Here is a 15,265-nt window from a genome sequence, read left to right on the forward strand (position 1 = left end):
AGCTTTGGAAGCATATTAATTTTGATGTAAAACATCATAAGCAGATTATCATTTGTTTGTACAAACTAGGATGCCATAGCAATCAGTGAAAAGTAATGTGGGCTTCAGAGATCTGCCCCAGGAAGTAATATCCCTGGAAGGGCCTTTACGGGCATACATACTGCTAATGATGGGGTGGCACATAACTGCAGATGCTGAATGCCCCTTTCCCCTAACAGCCTTACTGCTAGAAACTGTACCTTCTTTTCATCTTTTCTTTCCAGTGGAACAGAAAAACAACGGAACAAAATTGAGTATGACTAGCCTTCACTTTGAAAGGCAGCAGAGATCAACAGAGTTCTCATGAAGAAAGCTCTCTGTTACACAAACAACACGTGAGGAGTGGGTACTGATGGACTGATATCTGCTTGGAATGCAAAAGCTAAATTCAAAGTGAGCTTACATTTCTTATGAATAGCTGGACTCAAAACAGACTGCATATAAATCCCCAAAAGGTCAAATGAATCACCAAAAAAAAAAAAAGTCTTTTTCAGAAACAGTTTAGGACAGGACATCTCTATAAGCAACCATAAATCAATGGGTTTTGTGAGAATCTTAGAATCTGAAACCTTAAGAGAGGATTTTTTTTATGTGGCTATGTTAATATCAACATTAGCACTTCCCTCAGAAAAGGGGAATTCTTTTGATAAATGGTGTAAGGAAGTAAACAGGTCTCTTCTAAAGAATGCTATTTTTTCTTTCTTTTTTAAAGGTTTTTGCCTCTAATAATTTTTATGGGTGAAACCAGGAAGAAAGAGAGGAATATGATCTCCATTTTGGTCAAATTATTTTAGAGCAAATGTAGTTATAAAGGAAGAACCCATGCAACAAAAGGTTTTTAAGCCCAATTAATGGCCTCATTTCTGCAACCCATATTTGGTAGCACAAATCATAAAAACAACAAAAGAAACAGTCCAATTTCTTGGGAATGGCAAAACAAAAGACTTTTTAACATGCTGAATAACTTGTGTTGGGAAAGGGCTACATTAGTAATATGGTAAATCCCATAATCCTATAATGTCTGATTAGAAGCTTTTTACAGATAGGGATTCCAGTTTAGAAACTGCAAATCTTGTAATAGGTAACATACTTATCTTCAGACAAGTTTAAAATAAATGAGTGTTTATGACAATAATGGAAAAAAGAACATAATGCTCACTACTCTTAGGAGGGGAAAGAGGAAGGAATATGGTAAAGAAAGGCTTATGGCCTATAGTTCCTCCTCCCTAAAATATTTCTTCAGTCATATATCTCAAAGAAGTCCCTTTAAAGAAGCAATCTACTAAAACTTTTCTTAAAGATTATGCCCAACAACCTTTTTAGGTATAAGCCAGTCACCTAATTTTTTTAAATTGCACTGAAGAAGTACAGAGGAGGAAAGAGAAGGGAAATTGTCCAGAATAAATAATATTAATTCATGGTTTTCTTTATCTCTGAAAAATAATTAACTGACTGGTCAACTCACTGCACTGGAACGGTATATATCCCCACTGCACTTGGGAATATGCAAAGTCCAATTAGGTCACAAGGTATAAAACTTTCCTAAGTCACTAAAAGCTATGGTTCTTAAGACTAAGGCTATTCACTCACAGACATTTAGATAATGTAAAGGGTCTTCAATCTCTACTATACCAAGAAAAATCAAGATCTCTATTCTGAATCTACATAGGTAAAAAGACTTGTTATAGACCCCTCAAAAAGGTCAAGAAATGTATAGAAGAATTAATTAGCACAAGTAGGCACATTAACAGTTACAAAACCCATCTCCCTGGTTGTAAAGTAGGTTTTTGAAGTTGGAAGGGATGATTTGTGTGAAGTGAGGATCACATTTTCTTTAAAACAGAAATAAATAAATCTTTAAAATACAAATAAACAAAATACAAAAAATAAAAATAAATTTTTTAGTGGCATCTCTCATTTTTACATAGCTTAGATTTGCTTCTGTATCCCCCTCCCTCCCAAAGATCCATCCTTAATAATAAAGAATTTCTTTTAAAAAGAATAATAAAACCTGTCACCACATCAAAAAAAAAATCTGGCCCTGTATTCAATTACTCCACACATGGGGACTCCGACATCTGCAAAGGAGCAGGATGAGCTTTCTGCTCACATCTCTTCTCTGGAAGCCAAGCCTTTTCTTTATAATTTCACCACATTCAATTCTGATCACTTTGTGGTTATTTTTTCTGTTTACATTATTGTAGTCACTATATATTTTGATTCCTGGCTCTGTTTCCTTCCTTTTGTATCAGCTCATGTCTTTCCACCCTTCTCTATATTGATCACATCCATCACTTCTTAGAGCACAAAATTCTAGCACATTCATGTACCACAATTTGTTTTGGCATTCTCCAATAAAAGTGGATTTTATTTCCAGCTCTGTTACCATAAAAAGTGCTGATTTAACTATTTTGGTGTATATAGGGCCTCTGTTTTTGTCAATGACCTTCCTGAAATCTATCTTCACAATTTCTTTACAAAACATAGATAGGGCCCTCAGTCCCTTGTGGTTTTCTCCTGAGCTTTCGTCTTAACTGTGACAGTGATAGAAAGGTTGACAAAATACGCTAAGAATCATGGTTTTCTGACCATCTGCAAACACTATCCAGCTAATAATACTCTGAAAGGGAGAACCTCGTCCAGTGACCTACAAATGGGCATATTATTCGTTGTTGTTTGTCTGACTCTTTGTGACCCCATGGACTAGAACCACACTGTCCACAGTGTTTTCTTGGCAAAGACACTGGAGTGGAAATGTTTGCCATTTCTTTCTCCAGTGGATTAAGGAGAACAGAGATTAAGTGACTTGCCCAAGTAGTAACTAACTGGTAGTAACTAGTAACTAACAGGCTGCATTTGAATTCAGTTCTTCCTTACTCCAAGCCCAGACCTCTATCTACTGAACCATCTAGCTGCCTCTATATTTACTGGAAGAAATGAATAATATCAATTCTGACTTTTCTTACTATAAATGAAACCGGAAAACAAAAGGCAGTTTAAGCTAAATAGAAAGATGGCTCACAGGTTTTCTTTCGAGAGTCAGATAAAGAGAATCACTCTTATTGAGTGGCCAAGGGCAACAAGGAACAGTATCTCATGAGAAAGGGAATTTGACACTGCAGTACTCATGATAAGCATTTCCAAGAAAACCACTAGTGTAAACAATTACAGCTCATGCCTCAAAATCTGGTGCAAAGGATGAGAAAATAGAAATTTAATGAAAAACTAGATAAGACCCTCTACATTAAATTAACACACACGTCAATATTTCGTGACTTCAGTACAAAAGTGGGCACAGCAAAGAATGATGAAAACTCTTAGAAAAAGTGATTTAGGAATAAGAAACAAAAAGAGGGCAAAATGGTTTGTAGACTGTACAGAAGCTTCATACCTATGCAAATATAAGTTTATATACCTTATACTTATATATCTGAATACCTTTTTTTTTGTATTGAAAACTGACAGGTAATCAACAAGGTGGACACCAAATACTATCTTTAAAAAATGAAATTGGGGCAGCTAAATGGCACAGTGGATGGAGCTCTGGCCTTGGAGTCAGGAGGACCTGAGTTCAAAACCGACCTCAGTCACTTGACACTTACTAGCTGTGTGACCCTGGGCAAGTCACTTAACCCTGAGTGCCTCACCAAAAGGCAAAAAAAAAAATTGATTATATTTTGGCAAGAAAAGACAGAGTTCTAATGAGCAAACAATTTCTGAATCAGATATCTCTGCAGAGTAAGACATTGACTTGTTAGAGCCAAAACCAAAATCAACATCAAAGAAAAAGAAAAACAAGATGTTGGTAGCAAGCGAAGTGACCCTCCCTTGATTTAAACAAGTTGACACCAAAAAGGGAAAAGAGATAAAAGATTAGATATTGACTACACAAACCACTATCATTTCCTAAGGAAGTTTATTTAACCAGTGTAAACTGCCACAACAAAGAGACCTAAAGAGCTCAGAAACCACATAAGCCAGTGAAAACTGATCTCCCTGTCAAGTGGGAAGATTTACCGGCCAGCGACAATACCAGTATATATTAGAAAGCTCACAGAAAGGATGGGGGATGGATTACGGACAGTATTTACTCATAATATAGAGTATTAGAGAATGTTTTCTGAAAGGTTGGCAAAAGACTCAACAAAGAAAAGTCACTCCAAAACATTTAAAAATGGAAGGAGGAAGAGGATGACAGATAAAAAAGATGGAAAAGATCTATGTTTTTATAGCAAACTTTTCATCATTTAGGGTGCCAGAGGCACCACATATGAATTCTAATTGCTGAGTTAACGTGCCTTTGTCCTAGACATCCCTCCTACCTGAAATGCACACCCTGCTCAGCTATGCTTTAGAGAATCCCTTTCTTTCCTGATGATACAATTTAAGCATCATCTTCTATATGAAACCTTTGCAGATCCCTCCAGTCGCCTTCCTGATTGAATAGAAGTAGCACACAAGTTCATATCTGAAAGATGTGTGATTGGAAAAGGAAATAACACCAGGGGAAGATTTACAGGAGCCTAACAGGATGAGAAAACATGGATGGGTTGCAACATGTAGTGCTGGAAGGAGTATCTATACTGATCAAATCGCAGATCGATTTAAGAAACGTGGAAATTTAGCTAGAATATTAACATACTTAAAAAAAAAAAACCAAACCCCACAACTGGTAAAAATATCACCACTCTGTATTAGCCCTTTTAAAATTATTCTCAGTTTCAAGATAAATGTTTTTGATTTCCTCAAAATTTTATCATCTACCCACTGAAATTTAGTACTATGCTCAATTTATTGATAGCAAACATTTTTGATGCTTCACTGCTTGTCAATCTATCTTTTTAATCTAATTAGGGATATAAAGTGGGAGTTCGAAGGGGATCTAATGAAATCTATTTAGTCTCACCTCAAAAGAGATGGTGATACAGTATACAAGTGAAAGTCAGAATTCTTTGTGGCTCTGACTATTCACACCCAACTGAATAATCTAGATCAGAAAAGATATTTCTTGAATAATAAAATAAAGGAATCACTACAGCCTCCTGCCTTTAAGAGTTAATTATACTCCCTCATGCAAACGGCTCACCAGAATGTCTCATCATATTATAAATTTCGATTGACACGTTACTTCAGAGTACCAGAATTATGGTTTTCAAAATGGTCACACAAAAGCACTCTTCATGTCTCTAAATATTTGACTGGTCAATTCACTTCCCTCCAACCAAAGTTTACAAATTAAACCTACACAAATTAAACAACACAGCTGAGTAAAGAAATTACTATCTTGCTGAATGAAGTGAGCAGAAGCAGGAGAACACTGTACACAGTTAACAGCCACATTGTTTGATGACTAATTTTAATAGACTTATGTCCAGCAGTGCAAGGACATAAGAAATCTCCAAAAGATTCATGATGGAAAATGCTATCCACATCCAGAGAAAGAATTATGGAGTCTGAATGCAGATCGAAGCATACTATTTGATCTTCTTTTTCTTCTGTTTTGTTTTGTTTCTTCTTTCTCATGGTTTCTTCTATTGCTTCTAATTCTTCTTTACAACATGACTAATGTGAAAATATGTTTAATAGGAATGTATATGTAAAGCTTATATAAGATTGCACACCATTTTTGGGGGGGAAGAGGGAAAGGAGAGTAAGAAAATTTAAACTCAAAAGCTTATGGAAGTGAATGTTGAAAATTTAAAATAAATTAATTTTTAAAAATTACTATCTCCCTAATACTTTTAGGACATAAGAAATACTTTTGGGGGAGGGAGATTAAAATAGGAGCATCATGACTACAGTTATAGCCTACAGTTTATATGGAGGCCTTTTTCCATACTCCATAATCCTCTGTGTAGAGCAAAGATCTCAGCTCAAATCCAGTTTCAGATACTAATTAGCTAAGTGACCCTGGGCAAATCACTTAACCTCCGTCTGCATCAGTCTCCTTATCTGGAAAATGAAGATAACAGCACCTACTCCTCAGCATTATTGTAAAGATCAGATGAAATAGTATTTGTAAGACATACAAACCTTAAAGGGTTATATAAATGCCAGCTATTAACTATTATTACTGTTATTATAAAAGGTCAGAGGAAAAAAAAGAAGATGACTGCCTTTGAACCTTGAAAGCAATATTTTTAGGAAAAAAGTCAAAAGAAAACAAGTGATACTTCATATAATTCTTAATAAACTCAAGGATTTCAAATCATAGAATAGCACAGCTAAAAAAGTTCTCATAGATCACTTGGTTCAATTTGCTCACTTTACAGAGTAGAAAACCAAGACTTAGAAAGATTCTGTGATTGTCCAAGGGCACAAGTCTAGTTAGTGTCAGAATCTAGCTAGAAATGGAAGCTTGGTCAAATGAACTGGCCACAGTTTTGTTTTTTTAATTTTTAAAATTGTAAAAAAAATAAATATTTTTAATCGATGCTTTCCACTTTTTTACACTGTTGCCATTATTTAATCCAACACTCTTGCCATTATGGAGCGCCAAAAACAGAAAGAGTTTTAAGAAGCTTTTGGAAATTGCACTGATGACAGGCCCATAACAGGTTATTAAAGAAAACCTAGGGATATTTTAAAGTATATCCTTAATTTTTGGAGAAGTCTTTAAAAAGTTAAACAAGTTTGACATACATGTATAAAAATATAGGGAATAAAATCCCTCCAATATTCTTAATAGAATCCTAGGTAACAGGAAGGTAGTAAAATGAAATCTACTGACTCTTATCATTTTCTTAGCATGACTTGCAGCTCACATTGCATAACTATCCGGAAGGCAAGACTAAACTAAAATTCACTTAAACCAGTCAAAGGTCAACCACTTCTATAATAATACTGTATTACTCTAATGCAGTTTTTTCAATTCATCCAAATGCATTAGCTTTCCTTGGTAGGCAAAAAATAGTTGTTTGCTTATTTTTTGTGGCAGGTGCCTTGTCAGTTGAAACTTTCAGGAACAAGTGACCTTTTTCTCTCATGTCCCTCTTTTCTATATTTCTTCAGCTTCCATAGGAGACTTCATAATTGAATTCATACCACTGCGCCAGAACTCTTTTATAGTCATTAATGTCTCAAAAACAGCCTCTATCGATGCTGAATGTGTGATTTCTTTGCTAATGACACTCAACAGAAATGCAGCACATTACGCTAATAGCAACTTTCTTTTGTGCTTTTAGAGAACAACAACTTAACGCACCACAGCTCTCACAATAAACTGTGTGCTCGGCAAAGCCCTCCATTTTCAGTAAGACAGGAGAACACATACCTGGTTATTACTGTTGACCGCTGAGGCGCTGACTTGAACTGCACTTGACAGAGAATCCAGGAAGGCTTGGTCAGCTACTGAATTTCCACAAGAAAACTGATCTTTCCCACCATTAGTCAAAATCTGAAGAGTGAAGAAGCTCTTATTATTTTCAGTCAATTCATAGTTCACTTGAGGTTAGGATTATTGTAGGCCAGCAGAGCCAACCACCAGGGGGAAAATGGTGCTTGAGATCCTATTTACTAGACTGTATGTAAGGTCCTTAGGGGGCTTGGGCTGGGTTTTACCTCTCCTTGTATCTCCCTCAGCACCTATCACAGTGCTTGGCATCTGACTGAATGAATCCTAAGTTACTTATTGAAAACATCAAGGTGGATACCCAAGTGATTTTGCTAAAACCAGCAAGTCTGGTAGTTGTGATGAACTTCAATGCCAGCCACCCCTCAGACTTCCCTCAATCTTAAGGGATTTTGAGGCCTCACATGAAAAGCAGAGACTGTTCTCATAAATTTTAGTAGTTGATTTTCTACCTCTGGGCAGACATGAATGAGACATTATAACATGACCCCTCTACTTAGTGAGTTAACGATCTGGAAGAGCGGCCCTAAGAAAGGTTTTTCTATTAAAAGGGATCCCAGGAGACAATTCATACATATCATCTTCTTTCCTCCCGAAAGACATCATCTCTTTTCTAGAGTGAGTATTCTCTCTTCCCTTACCCACTAGGTTAAAAAACAGAAGCAAACAAACACCTCCGTATCTCAGCACAGGACCTTAGTGCCTCTCCCATCGGCTGAACTTGACTGATCATAGCATTTTACATCCATTTTATACATGATATAGAACAAGCAACCAGCAGAGGGAGCTAGCTGGTTGGCTGAGAAATGGTATTTTGTTTTGTTTTTTTTGGTCATTATTGGTTGGTTAGCTTTTAACTGAATGGTGTCTAACCATGGATGGCCAATTCAAGGAATTTAATGCTACAGTAATGGACACCAAAGATAATGAGCAGCAGCTAACAGTTTCAATAAGCAGCTAACTTTTTTTTTTTTAAAAACAGGATACAGAGAAAACGAATTGGGAAATTCTGATTGTGGTACAGTCAACACTGGATTTGGAGGCAGAAGATAGGGACTCAAAGATTAGCTCTTTTTGAGTGACTCTGGGCAACACATGTGGCCTCTCTAGATCCCATTTTCTTCTGTACAATAAAAGGGATAGTCTCTGGGGTCTATGTAAGCTTTAACTCCCCTGAACCTAAGATTGGGACTTGGTGCTTTGGCCCTGTCACTTATTAGTACACAAGTCATTTAATCTCAGTTTTCTTATCTGGTAATTAGGCATAATATTTTCATTACCTATCTCATCAGATTATTGTGGGAGAAAGAACTTTGTAACTGTCAAGTATTACATAAAGGTAATGAATTATAGTGTAATGTACTAACAAAAAATAACAATTACAACAGAGATAAATGAGCTATTATCTTGCTTACTTCAACATACATTATTCACTAAAATCAATAATAAGATGGCTTCCAATTTTTCCAGGACACCTACTGAACAATATCATTTATGTCATTTTAACTACTACTGATCATACCAAGGAAGGGAACACATTTGGTAGGAATAATTGCTACTCTCTTTTATGTTCTGCCCCTCAAACCAGTTCATCCAAAATAAGTTACAGAAGCAATCAGTTATAACTGTTGTAATTAAATGAAAATTCTTACTTCAACGTAGTCTGTGGGAACAAGCCCCGTTCTCCTTTGTTATTTTTTCCTTCTAGCCATCCTCCACCTACATCCTAAAAATATGCAAAAAGAAATTTGGTATGTTTGGAAAACTTGTGTGAAGAATCACAACAAAACAAAAACAACTTAAACACTAAGCATATCATCTCTACAAAATCCATAATCCATAAGTTACATTCCCCCTCCATGTCACCCAGACATCAAAAAACTCTTGAGACCTTATCTACCAGAAAACAAAAAACAAACGTTAAGCCCAGACTTAATTAATCAAATACTGACGAACTGGTGCTGGTTCTAAATAATGTCCATATTAGTCTATGCAGAGCGTGCTCTATTTTGATAACCACATTTTCTTCATTCATCATTTAAACCATGACTCAATTCTAGAAAATTACTAACTTCATGAGATGTATTGGCTATAATGGAAAAAACACTGAGCTCCAAGTCCAGAAAAACTGGGTTTGAGTCTGAGCTATGCCACTTATTTGCTATGTATTCTTGGATATCTCTTTTTCCTTATCTGGTACACAGGGCTGCACCCACGTGCAACCTATTTCATAGGATTGTTCTGAAAATCAAATAATGGAACTACATACCTGTAAGTTATGGCCTGGGAAAATTAATTTTTCTCTTCCTTCCTCTCCACTGCTCTATAGTGTCTCTTTTGGCTAAATGGGACTATCCAGCATAAAATTAAAATACACTGACATTCTCCATTCTAATTTTCCCCTAAACAATACTTTAAGAGTTTCCTTGAATGCTATCTACCTCCAGAGAGAGAACTGATGGCTCTAAGGGCAGACTGAAGCCTACTTTTTTTTACTTTATTTTTCTTGTGGTTTGTGTGTGTGTGTGTGTGTGTGTGTGTGTGTGTGTGTGTGTGTCTTCTTTGGCAACATGACTAATATGGAAATATGTTTTGCATGACTTCACGTGTACAACTGATATATGCTTGCTGTCTCAAGGGTAGGGGAGTGGTGGGAGGGAGGGAGAGAATCTGGAACTCAAAATTTAAAAAAATAAATGTTAAAAATTGTTTTACATATAATTAGGGATTATTTAATAAAATTTAAAAAAACATTTTTTAAGAAGAGCTTCATTGAGCTCCTAGTCAAGTATCCACATTAGTCTATCCAAAGCTAGCTGAATTTGGATAACCACATTTTCTTTGCAAGTCATCTGTCAATTCTAGACTACAAATGGGTAACTCCCATGGCATCAATCACTACTTCGTAATACCCAGAAATTTAAATCCAAGTTTTCACAACCTGAAAGGGAGGTGCTGAATTAAATATGTAGAATGAGAAGCACATTTTTGGAACTGGCCAAAATAGGGATTTATTTTGGTTGACTATGTATATTGGTTTCAAGAGTTTTCTTTCTATCTTTTCTTTTTTTTCTCTAGGCAAAGCTAATGAAAAAATATTGGAAAGTAGAAAAAAAATTAATTTAAAAAAAATCAACAATTTGGTTTAAATTTGAGTATGCAGCCTTAGACATCTTCTTAAAAATAAAATGAATTTGCTTTATTTCTAACTGCCAAATATATGACCACATGCTAAAGGATATTAGTAGATGCCTGATGATGTTTAGTAAATGAACAACCATCAGTTTTTGCTCCAGTAATCCCACTTGGAAGCCTGAATTTGGGTTAAAAAATAACCAAGTAATTTTCAAGGGTATACCATAATTTTTTCCTTAGCCCTTATCCTTGCAGACTTTTCAAGGGCCTCTGACACTCCCGTCCCTTTCCTTTCTGAAATGCTCTCTTCCTGTGGTTTCCTACATCTTGGCTCTTCTTCTATTTCCCTGGCTCCTAGTCATCCTTAAAAGCAACTCATGTGCCTCCTTCTCCAGGAAGTCTTTCCAGATTCCCTTTCCCTTTTCAGACCTCACATAGATAGTACTTTGTTTTCTAACTCAAATGCACTGAGGTAACATTATTTATTACTACCATCTGTCTCTGAAATCTATCCCTAGTAAATTCTGGGAAAATAGGGGCCAACTCTAATCTAAACTTTGTGTCTTCTTTTGTGATTACTAACTAGTCAATTCACATTTCTTAACAGCCACAGTTGTGGTGATTTGTGCTCTGTTCTGGAAAAGTACCATTACACCAGGGAGATGATGACACGACGATGCTTTTGTGCAGAAAACCTACACTTCACCAATGTCTGTTGGTTCCATTGCTCCTCTTACAAAGAATCTCAGATTTGGAAGTCCAACTCACATCTCATTCTCTGTTCTTGTAGGTAAAGTCTTCTCAACGCCCCTCCCTTTTGGGGGAGATGGAGGAAGACAGGATTAGCAATGGGAGACAAATTCTTCAAGCTCCTTTACTTTCTCTTCTCTGAGGGAAGTATATGCATTGTTAACCAGAAAATTAATTCTTCGCCTTGGCAGGAAAGAGTTGCTCTCTGCAGGTCACAGGGCAGCCAGCACCTTCATCCCTGACCTTCCTTGCTAGGAGCTGCTATGGCTAACTTCACTGGAGCACTGATGCGGAGCTGAAGTGCCACTCTCTTCATCTTGTTGATACCCTGACAAGCTCTTTGGCCTTCCTCTTTCAAATTTCCCTTCCAGTAATTTCACTGTCTGGCCTTCTTCAACACTACTTTTGTTGTCATTGAGTCACTTCAGTCATGTTTGACTCTTTGTGACCCCTTTTGGGGTCTTCTTGACAAAGATACTGGAGTGGTTTGTCATTTCCTCCTCCAGCTCATTTTACAGATGAGAAAACTGAGGCAAACAGGGCTAAGTGACTTGCCCAGAGTCACACAGCTAATAAGTGTCTGAGGTCATATGTGAACTCAGGTCTTCCTGACTCCGGGCCCTGCACTCTATCCACCATGCCAACTACCTGCCCTAATCACTACAGAACCCTCAAATCTCCTTCACGATTCCTTACCCTTCAATTCCAGTCTTCCTTTCTCTCGTTTTCACTTTCTCCTGACTTACTCTTCTAGCTCCCTAAATGTAAGTGTTTCCCCAAACTCCGTTCTGTCATCTTTCATATGCTTTCTCACGGTGATCTTGTCCACTCCAATGGTTTTAACTATGCAGAGGCCTCCCACATTGATGTCTGCCATAGACATTTCTAACTCCACACATACAAAACTGAGCTCGATCCACTCACAATTTAACTCCCCTCTCCCCTTCCTCCTATCAGCTCTTCCTTCTGAATTCTTGCTCTTGCTAAAGATCTCACTAAGCTCAAAACCTAAGTCACCCTTAACATGTCCTCTCCCTCCACATCCAATCAGCAGCTAAGTCCTGCCAATTCACTCCTAGGTCAATGCCTCTAGGACTCCTCCCTCTTTCTTTCCAGTCCCACTGTTACTAAGTTCAATATACTGGACATTAAGATTTTATTGTTCATTTTAAAGTTAGAGCATCATACTGAGGAATGAATATTATGGAGTCAAAAGACCCTGGGTTAAAATGTTGGGTTTGATTTAGACAAGTCATTTAACCTCAGTTTTGTCCCCTACGGCAGCTGGGTGGCACAGTGGATAGAGCGCTGGGCTTGGAATCAGGAACCCTCACCTTCATGAGTTCAAATCTGGTCTCAGACCCTTACTAGCTATGTGACCCTGGGCAGTCACTTAACCCTGTTTGCCTCAATTCCTCATCTGTAAAATGAGCTGGAGAAGGGCATGGCAAATCACTCTAGTATCTTTACACCAAGAAACCCCTCCCCCCCAAAAGGGGTCACAAAGAGTCAGACACAACTTAAGTAACTGAACAACAACAACTTTGTTCCCTATAAAAGAGGTCGACCTTCAAGGTCTCTGCTGGCTCTTAGTCTAGGATCTTTTGCTGAAAATAAGTTGGCAATTTATTCTAAAAAATTATGAGCAATACGTTCCACAAATTAAGTATTTAGTAATCTCTATATAATCAATTATGGGCAAGAACCACATCTAATACTTTTGTTTCACCGAAAGCACTTGGGAACATAGTGGTCACCTCATGACTATATGATTGATATAACATGACAAAAATGTATGCAGGATGTATATTTATTTTGCCATTTCTGATCATGATGCAGTGGTGTGACTCAGAGCAGAACAGGAGGTGTGGACTGAGTAGGGCAACTACCCAGAAAGAGCATATTTTTTTATACGAGAGACAAAAATAGTCAGCATGTGGCAGACCTATGAAGAGTGAGGTTTTATGTCACAGAGTTCGGCTAGTTTTTCCACAGGGGCAAAACCAATCTCTCTGATTCCATTTTTCCTACCTACAAGTCGCAGTTAACTGATTCTTTGTCATCAATACAGATCTAAAGTTTAAAAAATGAATAGAATGCCAGTCATCAGTAAGATATATTTTCTTTTACCTGCTACTGCCATTTCTAAGTGAGGTCCATTTTATAATGACACTAAGTGATTCCCTTAGGATAATAAGCCAAAAAATTTATAAGCATCATCTTTTATCATAAAAATATGACACCATATTGCGGTGGCAGGGGAAAACATCACTCTGAAAATCATGAATTCAGTGGTAGTCTCAGCTGTCTTTAGCAGAGTTACAATCCTGCCTTAAGATTTAGGGAAATAACATTTCACTTTTGGTCCGTTTATAATTACTTCAGGGCAGAGAGCAAAAAAATCTTTTGTGGTCTTGAATAATCAATTCTGTTCTACAATGAATCCTATGAAAAGAGATACAGCTCTGTGACCTTAACTTGATATTTTTCTTACCGGATTTGTAATTGTAATGATCTCCCCTTCAATAACTGTCAATTCATTATTTCCAGGTTCAGCATCAAAATTATACATAACTCGAGCCTGTTAAAATGAGGGTGGGAGAGAAAGGAATGAAGAAAGGACACGTTAGTTTAACTTTGAAATATGCCACAGTGTATTCTATAAATTGATCAATGTGACCAATGACATAGGTGTCTCATTGGCTTGATTCCAAGATGCAGTGGTAAAAATGGAAATTTTTACTTTGGAAATGAAAAATTTTACTGACTTGGGGGGAGCACCTTCATTCATGATGTTTCCCATACCTAGAATACCACTATCCTTCACCACTGAATTCCTACCCATCCTTTAAAGACCAACATAAATGTTACTCCTAGGAAGCCTTCCCTGGTCTTTGCTCTTGGACTTCATGTAGCAGCTCCCTTGTACAAGTCTGGTAGACTTAAAAAATTTTTTTTAAATTAAAAAACAAACTCTTTTAATATGCCACCTTCCTGCAACAGAATGAAAGCTAGTTGAAGGAAGATACTGTCTTGCTTAGTGTCTGGCATACAGAAAGGGCTTAATGCTTTAACTATATTTCTTTCTTTCACTATCGCTCTCCTGGTTTTGCTTCCTTCAATTTGCATCAGTTCAAATTAGTCTTCCAATGCTTCACTTGAATTTTATTCACCTGATGCACATTTAAAAATTATTTTACTGATTATTTATGTGTCATTATTGTCTAGTTGGGCAGTTAAGAGGCCAAACTTCTTATCTTTCTCTAGCACAATACTTAAGAAATGTTTGCTGAGCTGAAATTAGAAGTAAAGATTTTTCACATGGAACATACGATTTCCACATGGCTATACACACAACACTGAGTAGAGCCATTCAAAAAGCACCAAAAACATCACCAGCTTATGGCTTAAAAAAGAAACCCTTCACCTCAGAACATGTACTTTTAAAAAACAACCTATAAATGTAATCTACCACTAACACTGACTTATGAATGACCCAAATAACACTATTTTTTATTTCTCTGTGTTCTAAGAGAAAAAGAATTACGGTGAGGTACTTATACTCACCAGGCTACTTTTTTTAATATAATAAAAAGTATGCATCTCTAGAACTAAAAATTAAGATTCTTTGCAACAGAGATTTACATATTTTCCTGATAAGCACAAGTTTAGATAAGCAAGAATGCCTTCTCTCCAAACTATTATTTTGCATAGTTCTAGAAATGCTAGTGATAGTGAGACAAGAAAGAGAAATCAAATGGCAAACATATCCAAATTTGCAGACGACATGATGGCTTACTTAGAAAGTCGAAGAACAAATAGCCTAAGAAACTATTTGAAATGATTAATGGCCTTAGTAAAATAGCGGGATATGAAATAAATGAACAAAAACTCTCTGCATTTCTACATAGCAGTAGCATAAACCAGAATGAAATTACAGAAAGAGAAATTCAATTCAAAATAATGGCAAAATGCATAAAATACTTGAGA

The 15,265-nt window shown here is 36.7% G+C and overlaps 1 protein-coding gene across 1 annotated transcript in view; it reads right to left on the reverse strand.

The window, feature by feature from the left end:
• Positions 1-15,265, reverse strand: part of SNX9 (sorting nexin 9) — a 131,887-nt gene that overhangs the window by 68,416 nt on the left and 48,206 nt on the right. The window contains 4 exon segments of the mRNA XM_020986683.2: positions 7,313-7,435; positions 9,043-9,065; positions 9,068-9,116; positions 13,770-13,856. Coding sequence (XP_020842342.1) covers positions 7,313-7,435; positions 9,043-9,065; positions 9,068-9,116; positions 13,770-13,856 — 282 coding nt within the window.

Source organism: Phascolarctos cinereus, unplaced genomic scaffold (genome assembly GCF_003287225.1).
Source record: "Phascolarctos cinereus isolate Bilbo 61053 unplaced genomic scaffold, phaCin_HiC Scaffold_5;HRSCAF=322, whole genome shotgun sequence".
In the NCBI taxonomy this organism is placed as follows: Eukaryota; Metazoa; Chordata; class Mammalia; order Diprotodontia; family Phascolarctidae; genus Phascolarctos; species Phascolarctos cinereus.